At 44.9% G+C, this 19876-nt stretch overlaps 2 protein-coding genes across 4 annotated transcripts; one reads left to right on the top strand and one right to left on the bottom strand.

Moving 5' to 3' along the window:
• Nucleotides 1-30: 30 nt before the first annotated feature.
• Nucleotides 31-11870, top strand: PLAT (plasminogen activator, tissue type). 3 transcript variants are annotated; one of them, XM_031043290.2, is made up of 14 exons: nt 31-161; nt 4806-4907; nt 5216-5255; nt 5573-5704; nt 6085-6198; nt 6287-6461; nt 6972-7063; nt 7318-7492; nt 7804-7889; nt 8331-8526; nt 8998-9134; nt 9219-9359; nt 10566-10714; nt 11351-11870. In XM_031043290.2, exons 2-14 carry the CDS (start codon nt 4824-4826, stop codon nt 11507-11509), a joined length of 1680 nt encoding a protein of 559 aa, XP_030899150.2. In that variant the 5' UTR covers nt 31-161; nt 4806-4823; the 3' UTR covers nt 11510-11870. The 3 variants fall into 3 exon arrangements, with proteins under 3 accessions (XP_030899150.2, XP_030899151.2, XP_005142674.2); XM_031043291.2 differs by lacking the exon at nt 31-161 and adding an exon at nt 1377-1442; XM_005142617.4 differs by lacking the exon at nt 31-161 and adding an exon at nt 3005-3803.
• Nucleotides 11871-12336: 466 nt separating this feature from the next.
• Nucleotides 12337-19876, bottom strand: AP3M2 (adaptor related protein complex 3 subunit mu 2). The gene is made up of 8 exons (XM_005142618.3): nt 19321-19876; nt 17241-17412; nt 16714-16851; nt 16193-16278; nt 15520-15653; nt 15016-15223; nt 14377-14521; nt 12337-13957 (listed from the first exon to the last, which is right to left on the bottom strand). Exons 1-8 carry the CDS (start codon nt 19591-19593, stop codon nt 13857-13859), a joined length of 1257 nt encoding a protein of 418 aa, XP_005142675.1. The 5' UTR covers nt 19594-19876; the 3' UTR covers nt 12337-13856.

Here is a 19876-nt window from a genome sequence, read left to right as displayed (position 1 = left end):
TCTCCGGGGTACGCTGCGTTCGGAGCCGCTGCACGGATGGATACGTGGGCTCGGCACGGAGGTGCCCCCGTCCCCCCGGGGGACGCGAGGCTGTGGCACACTGCGCCCCGACCGTGGAGCAGCCCTGCTGGAACCCCTCCTGAAACGGGATCGAACTAGAGGTAAGCCTGTAGATGGTGCTTGAGAGGAGATGCTGGTACTGATGGTTTCCCTACAGGATGTAAAGCACCACGAATAGCACCCACACCACTCTCTGGACAGCTATAGTGGTCCTTAAGCTGTGAAAAGCTGGGAAATAGTAGCTTCTGAAATCGTCCCCCATGGCCATTACTTTGTTAGCATCTTTAACCCAGAAGTCTAGTAGCAACTAGCTGTTATCTTTAAAAATGATATGAATTAACTTCTGCTCACTCAGCAGTGTCCAGTCATCCTTTTCTCAACAACTGGAAGCAATCAAACACAGCTGCCCTGAAATCAGATTTATTTCTGGCTGTAATGCTCAGCACCAGCACTGGGACTCGCAGAGAAAAATACGTGATAATATTGTTGGGTTTCCATACATAAAAGAGCTAAACGTGCAGAGTAACCAGGGATTCACCTTTGCCAATATGCAAAATGCCCATTGCCATGCTTCCCAACCGAGGATGCTGTGCAGCTGCTTCCTGAAGATGGAGATCCCTCACACACTATTTCTTATGTCTGTGTTTATGCTAAATTGTATCAGGAACCTGAGTTTTAGTGAATCAGTTCGTAAAAGTTAGAACACATCCATTACTGTAACAACTGCATCACTGCTTGTTTTCATAACCCTGAGTTTACTTTGCCTCCCACACTGATAACCATGACCACACACTGGTGAGTAGATCTTATTTTTCTAGGATGCACAGTATCAATGAACATTTAACTCTTTGGTCCCCAACATGCGATTCCTTATTCCTATCTAAGGGTCCTTAGAAGTTCTGCTCATTGTCCCCACTTTACCTGGGAGCTCCTCTGACCATTTTGCCCCCATGGCACTGTCCATGGCACGCGCCTGTCTGCCATTCCCAGTGGATTCCCAGCACACTGCGCTCTTCCTTGAAATAGGAGTTTCTCAGTACTAGCCCCAAGCTACAGGCTGCAGCTCCTCTGATCGTGTTGGAGGTAACACATCTCCTACAGTCCCACGAGCACGTTGCACAGCTCCGTGTGAGGGATACCGTTTAGAAGACTGACCCTGCTCCACTGAATGGGAGAGACAAAGAACAATATTAAACCAGCGTCCGCCGCCCGCCCCGTCCCGGAGCCTCTCCGGGGGGGACGTGGGCTCCTGCCCCCGAGTCTCCACCCCCTGCATGGGGCTCGGGCAGGAGCCGCGGGAGCGCGCAGAGCAGCGGCGGACAGCAGGAACCCGCTGCTCTGCAGAGAGCTCCATCCTCGGATACAGCAGGGAGAACGCAAAGGTAGGTCCGGCTCTGCACCTGCCTCACGAAGTGCAATGGCCGCGTTCAGCATCAGTGGCATTGTCATTGAATGCTATTAACTGTTGTTATTTAATGCATCCCGCTGAAGCACCGCGGTGGTTAACTAACTGAGCTATTGCCTTTCAGCTTTGGAGGAGGTTCCTAACGCTGGCTACAGCTGATAGCTTTCAGTTATGCCAAGAAAGCTTCAGCTCTTGCAGGCTGGTAAGCTGCAGCTGGCTGGGGGGAGGTCTCCCATTGAAAGAACACAGAGAGAACTTAAAGCAAAAGAAGAGTTATGGACAAATACCTTAATGGTAAGGAGAGACCCAGAGAGCTAGCTGTGAAAGGAGAATGCATCATCTGCCTGGGAAATCAGGCTGTGTGCGCATCCCAGGCTCCCAACCAGGGTAATGGAGGGACAGAGAGCAGGAGGGCGGATCTTCAGATCACGCTTTGTAAATGCAGCCAAAACCACAGGAAAATATTGAGAATGAGTCTCAAAACAAAGCCAGAGTTTGAAATATCCATTTCCTCCAATGCCATCAGAGACTGCAGAAGCTTTTTCTTGTGGGGTTTTTTACGCACTTCTTTTCCCCAAAGGCACAGATCTGTCTGCTGTTACATCTTAAATAGAAATAGTTCAAGTCTGATATTCATCTGCTCAGTTTAGCAAAGGGATACAGAAGCACTTTCTCCAGAAGGCAGGAAAGGTCAGCAAGGATCTGTAGTCTTTCACTTAAACTAGATCAATATAGCTGTTCATCAGCAAGAACCCTCTTAGTGCTATAGATTCAGAATCAAAGCATTCTGAAATGCACATACTAAGTGACTGGAAGGCATACAGGGGTTTGGAGGATGCTACTTTGATTTCAGTTAATGACTTTTTGTGCAATCTTGATACATTCTTATGGTCTTATTCCACACTGGTAAGATAATACTCACACTCTTACTGCTTAGAAGGGCTGTTATTATCAACAAATTAATACATGGGATCTCAGGTATTCCTGCCGATGATGCTTCATCAAAGAGTGATACATTTGGGGTATCGTATATCTTCACATCCTAATATACCTTAAAGTGTAGAATCAAACTATCAGAGCACCACATCTAAGCCTCTGGCTTACTGCTAGAGGATTTTTGGTCAGAGAGGAAGCAAAGGGTGAGAGCAGAAGGCAGGAGCTGTTGAGGGGAGCCCTCCAGAAAGCACACTGCTAGTGAAGTCTTGTAAACATGGTATTCTTCAAACAGCCATATGGTTTCAATTTGATAGGGCTTATCATTCAGAACATTCCAATTGCCTGCCCTAAGTTTTACCTTTCCCGAAACTGAAAACAAACATCTGGCAACATCTGTTGTCAGTTTTCCATGCATAACAGCCACCAATGGGTGGACAGGCATCTCCCACGGACAGGGGGAAAGCTGGAGGGGAGAGCCTGCACAGAGGCAGCAGGAATAAGAGCAAGTCCAGACCACTGCTGATTTAGCTCAGATTCCACTGAAGTAAATGCCTATTTTGAAGCCACTCTTGCAGCTTTTGAAAAGACTTACTATGCAATGCAAGATACTTCCTAAGCAGTGAGAAAGGGCTTGAAAGTATATTAAAAAGTACACTACAAAATCTGCATAGTAATACAAATCCCCAGGAGATGCTCTGAATTACAAGGATCTCATTGTCAAGATAAGCCTTGGAGTAACTCAGGTTCTTGGAAGCTGTTCCTGTGGATCTTTTTAGTCTGACTTGCAACTTAAGTCTCCTCTTTGTGTGGTCTAATGATGAGAAGTTGAAGGCTAAATTATCTTGCTGCACTCCCAGTCCTGCTTCAGAGACTGAGATATTTGTGCCTTTTGCCTTTTCTTTGAACAAGTATTTAAAAGAAACCAACACAACCCACAAAGAAACTCCCTCCCTTTTCTAGCCTTGAATCCCAATTTATGACTCATTCGGCTGTTATACTCCAATTTCAGCAGCTATTATCCAGCTGCCTTCTCTGGATTCATTTAAACAGAGTCTGAGCTCCTAATTTCTGGAAGTAATTTCTCAAACAATTGGGTTAGCTTTCTACTTGCTCAGAGATCTTATGGAGATGATAAAGAGGTGATAGTGTGGGAGACAGTGCCTGAATATTACTGCAAATATTTGGAACTGCAGAGCAATCCTAGAGATTGGGAATGAAATTCTATCTTCTTGCCTGCTGCTCTGCCTCACTCCCAGCTCTTGGTCTGTATAGGAGGCATTATACTTTTAAAGAGAGAAAATGGAACTGTGGTGCTGGACGTGGTCAAAGCAGGCGGATTTCCATCCACATCACACTCTAGCCATCGTTTCAGCCATCTAAGCTGACTGCTATAGCAGTCTTGGTGAGTACAGAGGATCAAGCTAAATCTGTTCACACTGGTGATTACTTGTGTCTTGTTCAATTGTAAAAAAGAGCTACTGTTATGCATGCAGGAGTAACTATTACTTTTAGGAAGAAAATTATGGGTTCAAGCCAGAAAACCTGTGTTAAAAGTTATTTATCTTATTGTAAGGGTTCAGATTGCACAGCTTTTAAGGACTGGAGTTGTCATTATTACTCAACTGTGAAAACTGGTAATACTTTCACAGTTTTCAAAAGACATATTGGACCTTGCTAGTTAATGCCATAAACACTGTATCTAAACCTCTGACACTGTACAATCAGCTGTATTCATTATGCCATGAACAACAGCCTCCTCCCCCCACCAATGTCCTGTGGGTGTACCAATAAATCCTCATTTAAAGTCCTCAAGTTCAGCAGTGTTTCTAAATATAACATAGGACTTTGCTAGCTACCATACTGGTTCTGCTGAGATCAGGCTTTACTGGAGTTCTTTTACATACACACATGTACATAGGTATATACACATATGGGCAACTTCTATAGTTAGTACAAGATCACGTAGATAAAAGAATTGGCAAAATAAATCCTCCAGGATTTTTCCTCCAGGGATTAACAGAGGAGCTGGAAGCCCACAGCAAAGCACATTGCCTTCCTCAGGAAGCAGACCACCTTAGAAACCTTTCACTGCCTTTATCAGCAAAAGGTTTCTAAGGTTTCTTTGTCAGCAAAAGGAGTTTGAAGTGTAAAGATGCTGAAGGGATTAGCAGAAGTAAGAAGCAGTTGTGACTGCATAGGAGTGCAGTGGATAAATGAGGGCACCAGCCCAAAAGCCAGCCTGCCTTCCAGTTGGCATACTCTCCGTTTTCAGCAAAAGCATAACAACAGTAGTAGAAACTAAAGGCTCAGCTTGTATTTCAAACTTGTATTTAAACTTATGCCCTTGAACTCCATTCACATTGTAAAATGCCTTTGTTCAACATCTTGTTTTTTGTCTCTGTAGGTAACTTGAGATTTGGACATGATGTGGAAAACACTCAGGATGGAAGGCAAAGTCCCATGTCTGCTCCTGCTGGTGGGAGCAATTGTGACTGCCCAGTGCCAGGTAAGAGGCTAATGCATCAAATAATGCTCTTGCCATCCTCCTGTGTTTTCAGCAGCACTTCCTTACCATTGGCTCCAGCTGTCTCCATCGGACAGAATGAGAATCTGCTTAGATCTGTGGCAACTCCATGGTTTATACCCATGCTGAGACACTAAAGGCACTTTTCACTGTACTGTCCAACAAGGAGGGCAGAGAGTTGCTCAGAGCTCTCCTGATTTACAAGGCCTCAAGAAGAGGATGGAGGCACTTGTTCTCTCTGTTTTCTTAAGAGAGCAGTTACTCACAGAATTAACCTTCTTTGCTTGCAGGGCTTACGCACACGTTTCAAACGGGGAGCCAGGTCCAGAGGTAAGCCATGCAAACTACAACTGTGTTACCTGGAGCTTTGTGAACACAGGAGGGGAAAGCAGGTGATGCTGAGGGAACAGAGCCTGAAAGCTGTTTGTCACGGTTATCTGGATGAGAGATTCAGAAGACGAAAGAGCAGACCATCAATACAATGCACAACTCAATGAATAAAGTTTTCCCCTCCTTCTGTTCTTCCTCAGAGAAAGAGAGGCTGTCGATAGCAGAGCTTTTCTCCTGGGAAGAGAAGGGAGTTCTTTCGCTCAGCCAGGTCTTTTCCCTGACTCTCTAAAAGAGGATTTTCCTTTCTCCAATTACAGCCATTTGCACAGAAAAATCATCTGGAGAAATCTACCAGCACAGGGGGACCTGGCTGAGGCTTTCAGGGAGCAGAGTAGAGTACTGTAGGTGCGACAGCGGTTGGAGTCGCTGCCACACTGTGCCTGTCAGAGGTGAGTATGAGGAAGAAAAAGAGAAAGGAAGTGGTGGGGGATGAGAGATTTTCCATCTAAGCATTCTAAAGAACTCCACTCTCAGGAAAGGAGTTATCACACAGAAAATTTGGCTTGAAATAGACTAGGATAGAAACGAAAATACTAATATGTACTGACTTAGGCAGGACTAAGCGGGAGTGGGCAAGAGGATGAGGAAGGCTCCTAATAGCACGTGGAGAGAACGGAGCAAAGGAAGAATGTGAGCACTACACAAAAAGACTGTAAGCACATGATAGAACAGCCTAAAGGAGACTGACAGGAGAGGAATGATGGGTATGCATTGATGCTTCTTACTTCTGTGAAATATAACAGTATTCTGGCTTTTGCTTGTTCCACAGCCTGCACTAGAATTAAATGCTACAATGGGGGCCACTGCTCACAGGCGTATTATTCCCCACAGCTCTTCGTCTGCCAGTGCCACCAAGGTTTCTCTGGGAAGCAGTGTGAAATAGGTGAGTATACCAATGCTACTGGCTTTAGTTATGCAGTGTGGAAGGATGAGATACCCAGAAGATGTACATTTTATTCCCTTTTGTTCAGATACTACAGTTAAGTGCTACAAAGATGCTGGAGTAACATACAGGGGTACATGGAGCACGACAGAGAGCGGAGCTGAATGTTTAAATTGGAATAGCAATGGCTTGATGGACAGGAAGTACAGCAGCCGAAGAGAGGATGCTGCTGAGCTGGGACTGGGCAATCACAACTATTGCAGGTGAGGGGCTGATGGCACCCAGGTCAGAGCCACAGGAATCAGCCTAAAGGCTTGGAGCAAAGGAATAGCTGTTTGCAATAGCCTCATCTCAAGGGGAGAAATAAAGTGCAGCCTATGAGCAGCAATTGCAATTTCTGTAGATATATCTCAGCTTCAGATCTACCTAGACTGGATGCTTATGGCAGACTACAAAATGCATGCATCTCTCATGCCATAGTCTTTCCCTTGTCCCTTTTCAGTGCCTAAAACTCCCTTTGTAGGCCAGTTTCCTGCAGCTCCATATCCTGCTCATAAACTAAACTTCACAAACAAGCTGTCCACTCCTGCCAGCTGCTGGCTGTTTCCTCCTCACTTACATGTACTCTGCAATTAACATAGGAATCCAAATGACTTCTGAAGGTTTAGTCCATGTCTTCACTGCAGAGCAGGATTAAGTTACCAAACTAGATGGCAGACATGGGACTAATAACAATAGCTTCATAATGATGCATAATATCATAACTCTTTCAGAAACCCAGATGAGGATTCCAGACCTTGGTGCTATATCTATAAAGGGGGAAAGTACATCTGGGAACACTGCAGTGTGCCCTCCTGTTCAAAAGGTACATGCAGGGGGACAGGGAATGGACTTTACAGCTTCCATGATTCACTACATATCTAATGGTTCTCTGTGGACTTGTGCTATTTCTGCAGCCTGAAAAGTTGAACCTCTAACATTAATAATGGTTAAGCTTTTAATATTTATGACACTGAGAGACTTAGATAAGTATAGCTAGTATACAGCCTTGACAGAAATCAGTTAGGAAGAGCTAACAGATTCACATCCATTAGTTAATATACAGCTTTCTTATTGAAGCTGCTAACAGCAACTGCAAATCTGGAAGAGGCACAGATTACCGAGGCAGCCACAGTGTTACCAGCTCTGGAGCTACCTGTTTGAGGTGGAATTCCCTAATGCTTGTCAACAAGTTATATACTGCTTGGAGAAGAGATGCTTACCAGCTGGACCTTGGTACTCACAACTTTTGCCGGTAGGTACTCACAGAATTAAAGTCCCACCAAACTTCCTTCTGGTGCTCTTAAGGCCAGGCTCTTTCATGTGGGTTATTTAAGCATGGGAAGTACATTACTGTTGGGAATGAAGCTCACTGATAATAGTAATTTTATTCCACCTGACCTATCTATGCTTTTGTAATATCAGACTCTATAAATCCAAGTGCCACATGGTCCTAGGGCCCTGTTATCTCTAGAACACTCAGGTCACAGGCTGCCACATTTAGGTCTCCCCATACTCTCTTCACATCTGATAATACAAATAGTTTTTCTCTTTCCTGTGTTGCAGGAATCCTGACAATGACAGCAGGCCCTGGTGCCATGTTCTGAAAGGAAATCAGCTCACATGGGAGTACTGCAATGTGCCTACTTGCTGTAAGGATCTGGCACTCCTGTGTCTTCTCTTTCTATGCAGCATTACCGTTCTGCATGTCATTTGTATTGAGTTCGAGCCTCTTATAGTAAAATAAGAGCTGGAGGGGGAACCTCCCCCCTACAAAAAAAGAATGAACCCCAGAACCAAACTAAAACCCTCTTCAGCAGGTCCTTGTTAGAGTAGAAAGAGATTCTGTGGTTCCAGCCTCACAGAAGTGCCTTTTTCTCTGCCAGAAGGAAAGGGAGGACAGAAAAGGCAGGGTTTCCTTACTGTATTTTTCACATCAGAATACAAGTTTCCTAGGAAACAGGAATGAGTCAGTTACTACACAGTTCATGCCAGGCTGCCTCAACATGCACTGGCAGCTCACAGGCTCTTAACCCAAACTCCAAGCAAGAAGGCCTGAACAAAAAGCCTGTCTCTGGGTTTGTCACCCACAGCCATCTGCGGCTTGCGGCAGCGCCGAGGACGCCAGTACAGGATTAAGGGTGGCTCCTATGCAGACATTGCAGCTCACCCGTGGCAAGCTGCCATCTTCGTGAAGTACCGCCGGGCACCTGGAGAGCACTTCCTCTGTGGAGGAATCCTCATCAGTTCCTGCTGGGTTCTGTCAGCTGCTCACTGCTTTGAGGAAGGGTAAGTTGAGGATCCAGTACTGTTGCGGGGACCAAAACCAACCAAACCCCAACACAACCAGACTGAAATTGGAAGCATCCAGTCTTGCCTTACTACAAAAGGCTTGGAATAAAGCTTGTCATTGTACACTAAAGAGTGTAAAGTTAGTTGTTGCAGAGCATGACAGACAGGCAATTGTTGGGCCAACTAACAGCATGGTATTAAGGTATCACTGTAGAATAGCAAGCAGGTGAAGAACAAAGCAGATCCATCTGATATTTGAGAGCAGCAAGGGGCTGGCCCAGGAGCTTTGCCATGATGGCTATAAGCAATGAGTGCAAAACCAAAGGCAAATCGGATACTTCAGGTCAAACTGCCTGGGTAATGAAGTAGTAGTAGTGCTAAAATACGAAGAGCAGAAGCTCCAGCAGCACATCTTCCAGAGAAGGGTGCACTCAACATGAGAAGAAAGTTAAGATTCTTGTTCTTCAGCTTTAGTGCCAATCAGCTGAAGATTGTGCTGGGGAGAACATCCCGAGCCAGTCCTGAGGAAAATGAACAGAACTTTCAAGTGAAGAGCTACACTGTGCACCAGAGATTTAACTCAGAAAACTTTGACAATGACATTGGTAAGAACTTTGCTGACCTAGTGACTCTGCAAAGGTTGTGCTTGGCTCCAGTTTGTGCTTAATGAAGTTGCTTCTCCTCTTCAGCTCTGTTGCAGTTGAACTCGGATGCAGAGGACTGTGCTATTGAGACAGACACGGTCCGTGCTGCCTGCCTCCCAACACCAGCACTACACCTTCCTGCCTGGACCGAATGTGAGATCTCTGGTTATGGCAAAAACGACGAATGTAAGTAGAAGGTATTAAAGTTTGTGTCCCCTGCCTTCAAAGAATTCAAGCCTTTAGCACTGTGTAATGTGTGGCCCCTGAATTATCATAGGGGCTTAGATCAGCACTACAAAACATATGCATAGTAGGAGATAAACAAGTTTGGTTTTTTGTAAGTTATTTCATTGATCTTAGTTCTCTCAGATGCATGGGCTCAGAGTGTTTTCATATATATATATCTGGGGTTATCTGCTAATCACATGCAACTACCTGCAACTGTATAGTGTATTAGCAGATAATCCCAAATATATATCTGAAAAGGCTGGCTAAATGGTTTCTAAAGTGAGCTACAACAAACAGGAATAAAACATGCCTGAAGGTATAACAGGCTGACTTGTATTTAAAACAAACAAAATCCCCCAGCTTGGATTTTACTGGTTCTTTCTTCTAATTTTCATTTCATTTGCTAACTTGTAGCCTCTGTGAGACAGAGACTGTGAAGAAACTACCATAAAAAGACCTAATAATGATTTGAGGCCATAGTAGTTTTGGAGCAGACTTCTTAACATACAAGTGTGGCATAAAGTGCTCTTAAAGCCAGTCCCCAGCATTGCTTCCAGGGAGTGCAGGGTACACCCTTTGAGAGGGAAAGGATGCTGGAATTGTAATTCAAAACTAGACTGAAAAACAACAACCCTGCCAGCTTTCAGCTTTGTGCAGTCGCAGCTATGCAGAAGAATAAAAGCAACACCAAATCCCTTCCATTCCAGCATAACACAAGCGTACATTCCTATCCAGTTTCTCAGTATTGTGTACAACAAGGCATCCGCTTTTTGTTAGTGCAAGCCTAACACTAAAAAGTCAGGATCCTGTTTTGTACAGTTAGTGATTTTCATAAGCACTTGCTGTGACTTCATTTTGGTTGATGTAACTGTGCAAGGATGACTTACCCATCCATTAAACCCAGCAGTTTTTAGAACTTAAGCTTGTTAAAGAAGCAATATTCTCTCTCAACTAGATTGAAGCAGTTCTCACTCTCAAAGCAGAACCCCCAAGAACTAAAACTAGACCCTTTGGCAAAGGAATAATAGTTCAGCCCCCTCTGCCCCCAAATACTTCCATTTACTCTCCTCTGAACTACAGAAGCTGAACTGCTTTAGGGCTTTTTAAATATATATACACCTACACAGACATATTTATGTATTTATATTGTATTTTTTCTTCCAGTTTCTCCATTCTATTCAGAGCACCTGAAGGAAGGCCATGTGAGACTGTTTCCAGCCAGTCAGTGCACAACACAGCATCTAGGCAACCGGACAGTTACAGCCAACATGTTATGCGCAGGAGACACAAGGAACCTTGATGATGCCTGCAAGGTAAACTCAGTTCTGTCCTTGAGAGTCTGAGCTAAGCAAAGAGAAAGCTTCAGAAAATGGTTTAAAGTTCTGTACTTGGCTGCATGGAAGTTCTAGTAGACTTTTGTCAAACACAACAGAACTGTTGGCTCCTCTTTGCTTCCCCTGGCCCTCATAGCTGGAAAAGCAGGCCACACTTGACCAGAACACCACAGACTGAAAATCCCAAATATAGGAAGTGGCACAAATCCGAGCAGGAAACTCCACCTCAGCAACATTTCCTAATATTTTCTCTTATGTGAGCAATGCAAAACACTCAGCAGGGTTTTTGTAAGAGAATGCAAATGCTGCTCTACTGAGAGGTGCAGAAAATATAGTGACAAGAACCAAAGATGGTGGGGAATGAGGAAAAAGGAGGGTATTCAGTCCACATCCTTTCCATTTAAACAGCTTTTTAAGACACACAGCAGTATAAGTCACCCTGGATCAGTGAACACAAAAGGGCTTATGAGAAAGTGCTGTTATTAAGAGCTGTTGATTTGTTAGCATACTACATAGAGTATTTCTGTGGACACCACTAAAGCCAGTGAGTGGGGGTAAAAGCAACACAAACCCAACCAAAAAGGGGATAGTTATTAACCTCCTGCTTCTCTGCAGGGTGACTCTGGAGGGCCTCTGGTCTGTATGAAGGATGATCGGATGTATCTCATTGGAATCATCAGCTGGGGAATAGGCTGTGGCCGCAAAGACATACCTGGTGTTTATACAAATGTGAATCGTTATCTGGACTGGATTCAGAACAACATGAATCCTTGAGAAAGGAAAATTAACTATCCACAACCCTGTGGCCATGCCCTCGCAGCTTCCTTCTTGGTGTTTTAAGGATACTGACAGTGCTTCCCTTTGTTCTATGGCTTTTCATACCACAGGAATGTGTGGGAAGGGCAGATTCTCAAGTTCCTCTCCTTTCCTTGTTACAGGTTATTGGAAGTTAACACTCCTTTCTCCCCACATCCCTAGGCTTTCTCCTTGCATCAAATCACAAGTACTATCAAATTTAATTTATAAAGAGAGTAAACCAAAAGACAACATTGTGCATCCTATGAGCAGCTATGTTGGTTTGGGAAGGGGTATGAAATGAAGGCAAAGGGGAATTAAATTTCCTGAAAACTTAAAACTTCTTTGACTTTAAATTTGGAATATATTCCAGTCAGGCTGAAGCTCTATCCTTATGCCACTTTACTTTGGTTATGTAAGTTGGTTTCAGCTTGATTCTCTGTCCTCAGAGAAATGGTGGTTAAGTCCAGTTAATCTTCATAACTGAAGCACAGTCCTTAGCCTGCTACTCAAAACCCTACTAGTAAACAGAAATGGTTTAGCTGTCCTAAAGGCAGTTTCAGTGAGGTTCCAGGAAGTGCTCAGTGCTCCTTGCAGGAAACACCAGGAAAAAAGACCAAGAGATAAATTCATTTTAGCTTTTCAGACGGTGGCTTAGTCCCAAGCTCACAATCCCAACTGCATAATGACATTTACCCCCTAAGGCACTCACTATCTACAATCCAACTGGCATAATTCACCTTCCTCCTCAAATACCCACTGTATTTTTTGTACAGCCCACACAAGCCACTCTGGAATGACACGTATGAGATGTAAAACTGAACTTTATTGATGCCCTTGCTGAAGGTTATATTTGCACTGAACATGCTCGGCAGTAAGGCCACCTGCTATGGCTTCCATCAGCTGCACTGAAACTTGCAATTCCACATGCAAGGTGCCACTCATCCATTGCAAGTATTCATCACACACAACCAGAATGTGTGTTACCCTTTGCTTAGAGTCACCTTGATCTGTTCACAAGCATGAACTGTACATGCTGCACTCCACAGCCAGGGACAAGTTCTGCTACCACAGAGAAAACACATTGGCATCTAGTGGCCAAAGAGCACATTACAGACAATATAGAACACTGCAGATGCCTCTCAGTTCATATTTATGCTGTAGAGAGATGCAGCTCAGACTGGAATGAGCTCCTAAAGAAGAAATGGTCCCAGCGAAAAATCCAGTGTAGGCTTGAATCCACCTGCAGAGCAGCTGATTGGTACAGGAACTGGAATGAGGTAGGACAGCAAGAAATACTACAAAGGTACCAGGACACAATTACCTCAAAGACAGACATCAGTGAGCAGAAGGTCAGCAGTATCACCTTCATTTGTACTAGGCAGGTAAGAAGACAAGAAGAGGTTCCAACAAGTTACTAGGAGAGTGGTTGTCTTCATTTAACCACAGCTTCAATTTCCATCACTGTGCTTATGCCTGCCTGTCTCTTTCCTGACTCCCCAGAGAAACCAGGAGAATCCCTACCTTCAAATACTGATGAAATAAGAGAAGGAGAGTTACATTCAGATGTCACCACCCATCAATTACAAGACCATATGTGCTGTGTCAGCCTTTTGTAGGATACCATCCTAAGATCTGGATGGGTTTCCAGTGCATCTCCAGAGATTCAAGACACCTGATGACCAAAAGAGCTTATGAAATATGTAGAAAAAGCATATACTTCTTCTCCTCTTCCCTCTGTAACACCATCCCCAATCTCAGGCTTCTTAACTTCTCATGCTGGGTGGGACAATCTACTTTACCACTTCTCTCAGTCCCTTCCAGGCAGAATGGCTGGATGATCTCTCTGCTGCCAAGAACTATAGATCTCTTCACCCTAATGCCCAGTGATGGAGAAGGGCAAATGCTGGACCATCACACTGGAGTTGAAGTTTGGGGAAATTAAACTTTGTGTCATCTATGAGGGCTAAAAGCCAACCAAAACATAAGGAAGAGGAGTTACAAAAGGCAATAAAACCCTAGAATTTCCTTGAAGACAGCAAAATGAAGGTGATACAAGCATACATAGCTGACTCACTAATCCCAAGAGACCTGAACACATCTCGCATCTGCCATTATTCCAAATGCTTCAGACTCAGCTAGGGATGAGATGGTTTCAGGTTGACCTTACCTTTCCCCGTTCCCTAGCACCCTAAGCACTGACTCTCCTGCTCACGCTACTACAGGCAAGGGAGCAACCCTGGACAGATGGATGGGGTAAGAGGCTGCATCCAACAGCCGGGGACAGAAAAAACAGGAAAGTGCTCTTCCTTGCCATCAGGATCCTCTAGGTTCGTACTTGGAACTTCCCAGCCTTAGTCATGTATTTTATCCCCTTGAAGGGCTTGTACTTCTCCCCATACATGTCCAAGCGATTCACCTTCAGTCCTAAAGGCAAACAAACACAGCATAAGACTGACTGCTGCCACAAGCAAAGCAGACAGGCCTTCAAGATAAAGGACCAGCAGATCATGCCAGCAGTGCAGAAAGCACAGGGAAAGTTTTAGGAAGCAGTAAAAAGAATGTAGAAAAGCTGACAAATGCTAGTTGTCAGAATCACTTTTTACCAACACATCTATATCCTAGAATTGTTTATAGGTCTCTAAGCATGACATGCAAGGAAATGTAGATAGGCTGTTTCAGAGCATCAGAGAGAACAAACCCATGTATCCGTAGTCAAAGCACACCATTTTTTTGACTTGAAGACCATGTTTCAGATAGAATGTACTTCAGAAGGCCTGCAGAGCTAGTTCAGCTACATGCAGAGAGAGCAAGACACAGCAGAGAATATTCAGACAATCACTTACCAGATATAGCCAGCTGCTGGATTTTAAACTGCAGGTTAATGGTGGGGTTTTCATCTGGTTTTGACGTCCCAGCTTGCAGGCTCATGGTCCCCTTCAGGCTTGGCAGCTTCTGGGGGTTTATTTTCCCCACATCCCATGACAGCAACTTCAAGAGGAAAAAAAATGCATCAGTGAAACAGAAATGCTGGAACAGCCCCTGAAGAACAGTCCCCCTCCTACGATAGCTTGAAATGTTTCTTTATGGAAAAAGTCTTAGTATCTTGCCCTTCATATTGGACAGGCACAGTACAGGCTTGTTGTCCCTCTCTCTGCATGAGGTTCCTCAAAAGCCTACCACAAATGGCATTTCCACTACTTGCCTCATCATACAATACCAGTTCTTGGATTTTCTGCATACACCAAGCAACCAGGACCATAATCCACTTGGACACTGAGCTATTTGTTGTGGGGATTAAGACAACTTATAGTATGCAATTGTGCAGAGAAAGTTCTCACCCCAACAAAAGAGACAGCCTTCAGAAAAGCAATGCTCAAGGAAATGTGCTTATAACCATGGACCACTCAACTTAATCTGCTGAAAGGTAATAATAAATAACAACATAATAATAACAAAGAAGTTAGTTCTCTCTTTCCTCTCACCTTTGTAACTGGATCGAAAACATGTGTTCCCTGAGAGGGTGTGAGGGTCATATTTAAGACACCTTTTGGCATCTGGCTGGTGACAATCACTCCCTCTACAGTCTTCCCCATAGTCTGCTTCGGCCCCACTGTGATCTCAAAACGTCCCAGTGAGCTGCTATCACGGAAACTGATGTTGTGCTTAACGTAGACAGGAATTGCCACAAGACTAGAAGAAAGACATGAACAGAAAATCATTGTCAATCTCTCACCTCCACCTTTGCTTTACCTGATGCAGTCCTTGCCTTCTACACTGAAAACACTGGAAACCAATCTGCTTAAAAGAGAAGGAAATCCTACACTTTTTGATCCCTTCCAACCCAAACCATTCTATGATTCTGTGTATTTCTACTTCATTTAGCACTTGCCACCTGATCTTTAAAAACAATTCCTTGGGTATTTTTCCCTTCTACTAGCTAGGAAGATCCTAATTTTGTAATTCACAGCACTACATTCATCACCTACTTCTGAGCACTGACATGGTAGGAGAGCAAGCGAAAATTCCCATCAGGTGGAATGAAGGAGAGTATTCTCTCTGACTCCCAGCGCTTAAAACGCACACAGGGATGGAAGCTGACATCATCCAACAACCGAGGGTTCTGAAATAAAAGGAAGACACCAGGTTAAGGAAGGCAGTTCTATTTAATATAACCCCATCTTCTCAATCTTCCGTCCGTGAAGATGCACCTCCCATTTGATGCACTCTTCCCACTTAACAGTATCTACATTCAGACACGTTAAACTACTTGATGCTGTTATATCTGCATAATAGCAGTACTTATTAATCTCTATCCTATGTTAGGAAGCTTAGTCACGTCAAATAATTACCTTGATGCACACCATTACAAAGACAACCTTTAGGTTATCTGCCTAAAACACTGCAGTATCTCAAAAACTTAGTCACAACAAACACTAACAATGCTTTAAAAAAAGCCAAACCTCTTTAAATTTAAACACCTTTAGGCTCAAAGTTGCTGAAGTTCATGATGAGCTTCCATTGTCAGTTCTTTCTCTTTTTGTCTGGCATACCTGGGTTCTGATGTACTGAAATCCATCAGTGTGAGATTGAGATCCTAGCAGCAGAGCTGGAAAACCCTTTTCAAATACACTTAAGAAAAGATACACCCTTGAGCTTTACCATAAAGGAGAGGGTAAGGTCTGGCATCCCAGTCAGCTTGACACAAGCATCAATCACCCCTTGGATTTCAGCAGTAATCGTGGAACCTGCAACAATAAAGTAAATGCAAGAGGTTATGTCAATCTGATCCAAAAAGTCCCCATATAGAAAAATTATCAATAGGCAGGAACTGACACCAGCAATGTCCATTTTAATGGTCAATGACAATAGCTCCCAACTCTAACAAGACTAAGATGCACAAAAACTGAGGAGAAAGTGCTATGCACTATTTTCATGCATGATTTTCACTCACCTCTTATTTTCCTAATACCGAATTGCTTACAAGAACTCAGGAACAAGGACAACTGAAAGGCTTGGTACCCCTCTAAAATAACCCCTATGAATTGTCAAGATTCCAGCGTAATAATAGGAATAGAGCTTCCCAAACTTATATGAGGCACCTCCTCTTTGAAGACCTAAATCTCTCCTGAAGCACTATCAGGACAAGTTACCCTCATCTTAGCCAGAAGCAACTTCCATACCTGATTTGTCAATGATTGCATCTATCTCCTCAATCACATCAAAGTATGCTTCATTGTTGGTATATTTGACACCAGTGCGTCTCCAAGGCACCACTGACAGCTGTCCAGTAGGGAGCTGGTCACCCACATTAGTGCTTCCTGGAAGAAGAAAGGCAATCACAACCACCACAGAAGTTAGACAGTGTTCCAGAACAAGTCCTTGGCATTATGTAACTTAACTGTAATTAATCTCTATCTCTTTGGAGAAGAGCAATTAGTCTTCCAGAGTCACTTTTTGTAATCTACAACTTACATCTCTCTCATATCCAACTCTAAAACATGCCACAGGAAGGCACACAGAAGTGAAAGAGAGAGCCACCCCAACAAAAAGCCCACAGCAAACTGACTCATCCAGGAAGTCAGGTCATGGTGGAACTGGAAATGTCATCTGCATGGTTTGGATAAATAAAAGAATGCAGTGTCCTAATTCACTTCTTCAGGAATATTGCCACATGGTCTCCCCAGTTTATCTCCTTGTTTCTCTGTACCTGTAATGGTGTTGACGACTGTTCGCAGGATAGTGGGTGGTTTTATCAGTTCCTTAAGAATATTAGACTCTGTTGCCAGTGGAAAGCCATTGTCCAGCATCTCCTCCAGGACCTCATAAACGACCACCACATTGTCCTTGATCATCACCTCTGAACAGACACCAAAATAATCCTGTGCAAAAGAAATAATGGTTCAACAGTCTCTGAAGAGTCTTCGTGATCATTCAGTTCAGCATCCTCCTACACAGAAATACATCAAGCCTCTTGGAAATAACACTGAAACTCCAGGTAGCAGTACATCAGTCTGATCACTCCAACAGACACACACAGCTCCAATCATACCTCTGCCACTGCTGCAGCAAGCTGGCAAACCAACACATCACCACATGCTCTTATTTCCTTTCTATGTAGCAAGATCACATTTGATAGCTGAGATTAGTGCTTGGAAGTGGCTCAGCTGCAACCAAGTGAGCAGCAATATCAATAAAGCCAACTTACTTCCTGCAGCCACTTGCACACAGTGATGCTTTTCACCAGACTCCAGTGCCATAAATCCTTCCTGGCTGCCTTCACCTCTTCCTGCAGTGCTCTCTGTATTATAACTGCTGTTTAATGAATTCAAGCCCCTCAAAGCTTTTAATTTCCTTTTGTTAGAATGTTTGCATGTAAAAACACAATGATGCAATTATTAACTTCAATTCTGTAAGGTTTGTTAGGATTTATTTTGATGTGGAATAGAAGGGAAGCCCAGCTTCTATGCTTAGTCTGTCCAGGCCCATGTTTGTCCTATAGAAGAATGTTTCTGAAGTCCATCTAACATGCTACCTGTGCTTTTGTCATTCTGAGACCACCTGGGGTGTGCAGACTGCTTACACATCCTAAAATGCATGAAACTAACAGCAGAAGCCCAGTATTCTGTTTCTCCAGCTCCTAATCAGTGAACAAACACAACTCACCCCATCACGAAAACCAAGATCCAAGTGACTGACACAGGACGTTTATGACCTGAACAGCCAACCTGCGCCCTGGCCTCAGTGAAACACAATCCAGCCCACTCTCGTGGCCTGACTGGTGCCTGAAAGCAGGAGCTCACATGATACTTGTTGGACCAAGTACCCACATGTCCTGTATTCTGGCAGGATGCTGGTCACAAGACAATCGGAATCCAGACTCCACAACAAAAGGTTTTACTGTTTCCCTAAGCTGACCAGCAGTTATGTCAGCACAGAGGGAACATGGTGCAGTTCCTGGTGTCCTCAGCGTAAGAAGGATGTGGAGCTGTTGGAGCAAGTCCAGAGGAGGCCACAAGGATACTCGGGGCTGGAGCAGCTCCCATATGGAGACAGGCTGAGAACACTGGGGCTGTTCAGCCTGGAGAAGCTGTGTGGACACCTCAAAGCCACTTCCAGTATCTGAAGGGGGCTACAAGGATGCTGGGGAGGGGCTCTTCATCAGGGACTGTAGAGACAGGACAAGGGATGATGGGTTCAAACTGAAACAGGGGAAGTTCAAGTTAGGTATAAGGAAGAAGTTCTCTACTGTGCGGGTGGTGAGGCCTGGAACAGATTGCCCAGAGAAGTGGTGAATACTCCATCCTTGGCAGTGTTCAAGGCCAGGCTGGACGTAGCCTTGGGTGACATGGTCTAGTGTGAGGTGTCCCTGCCCATAGGAGATAATCAGCTGGATGATCTTAAGGTCCTTTTCAACCCAATCCATTCTATCATTCTATGGCTGCTCTGGGGAACCTCCTGTGACTCAGTTCTTTAGGAACCAAATATGCTTTCAAGAAGCCTTGCTAGACACAAGCACACAGGTAACTAGTCACTAATTGACTAAAGCTACAAATCCCAAAGCTCCTTGTGAGGACAAGGCCTTCCCGGGCTCGGTTCCCAGCTCCTCTAACACACAGGGCTGCAAACCAGAAACATCAATCTTGATTGCTAAAAGCTCCTTCCTCACACAGGCTCATCTCGAATCAATCCATCATCACCCTGGGCTGCATGCACCCACCGCAAGCCCTAGAGACCCTCTGGGGGGGGTTTGAGGGGTACGGGGGGTGCAGCCGAGGGACCAACCTTACCTGGAAGGTGTCGACGACGCGGTGCAGGAACTCGATGACGAAGAGAGGCGGCACCTCGCTCTGGATAACGGCCACGAAGAAGATCTTGTGTCGGTAGACGCTGAGGAGGTAATGGTGCGGCGTGGGGATCACCGGCGGCACGTTCTCCGCCTCCGAGGCCCTCTCCTGCGCCTCGAAGAAGTAGTCGCAGACGGAGCGGCTCACGACACTCTTCCAGTGCTTCTCCAGGAAGATGTCCCCGGCGGCGTTGATCAGGAACAGGCTGTGGATCATGGCTGCGGCCCACGGCCCGCACCCCCGGGCCCACCGCAGCAGCGCCCACCGGCCCCTGCCTCACGCGAAGCTCCGCCCCCCTGCGTGCGGATTGGCGGAGAGAAAGACTCCCCTCCAACCCTAACCCCTCTCGTGGGCGGGGCTGGCAGAGAGCGTTCTGATTGGTGGGGTCCGCTCAAAGCCACGCCTGATAGGCCGAGAGGAGGCGGGGAGGTGATGACGTGCCAGAACGGCTCGCTGTGATTGGGCAGTAGCTTGCCATAACGGCAGCCCGGACGGGAGC

The sequence above is a fragment of the Melopsittacus undulatus genome, chromosome 18, assembly GCF_012275295.1.
Source record: "Melopsittacus undulatus isolate bMelUnd1 chromosome 18, bMelUnd1.mat.Z, whole genome shotgun sequence".
Lineage (NCBI taxonomy): Eukaryota > Metazoa > Chordata > Aves > Psittaciformes > Psittaculidae > Melopsittacus > Melopsittacus undulatus.
Note: the sequence above shows the minus strand (reverse complement) of the source record. Positions and strands in the feature narration are given on the sequence as shown.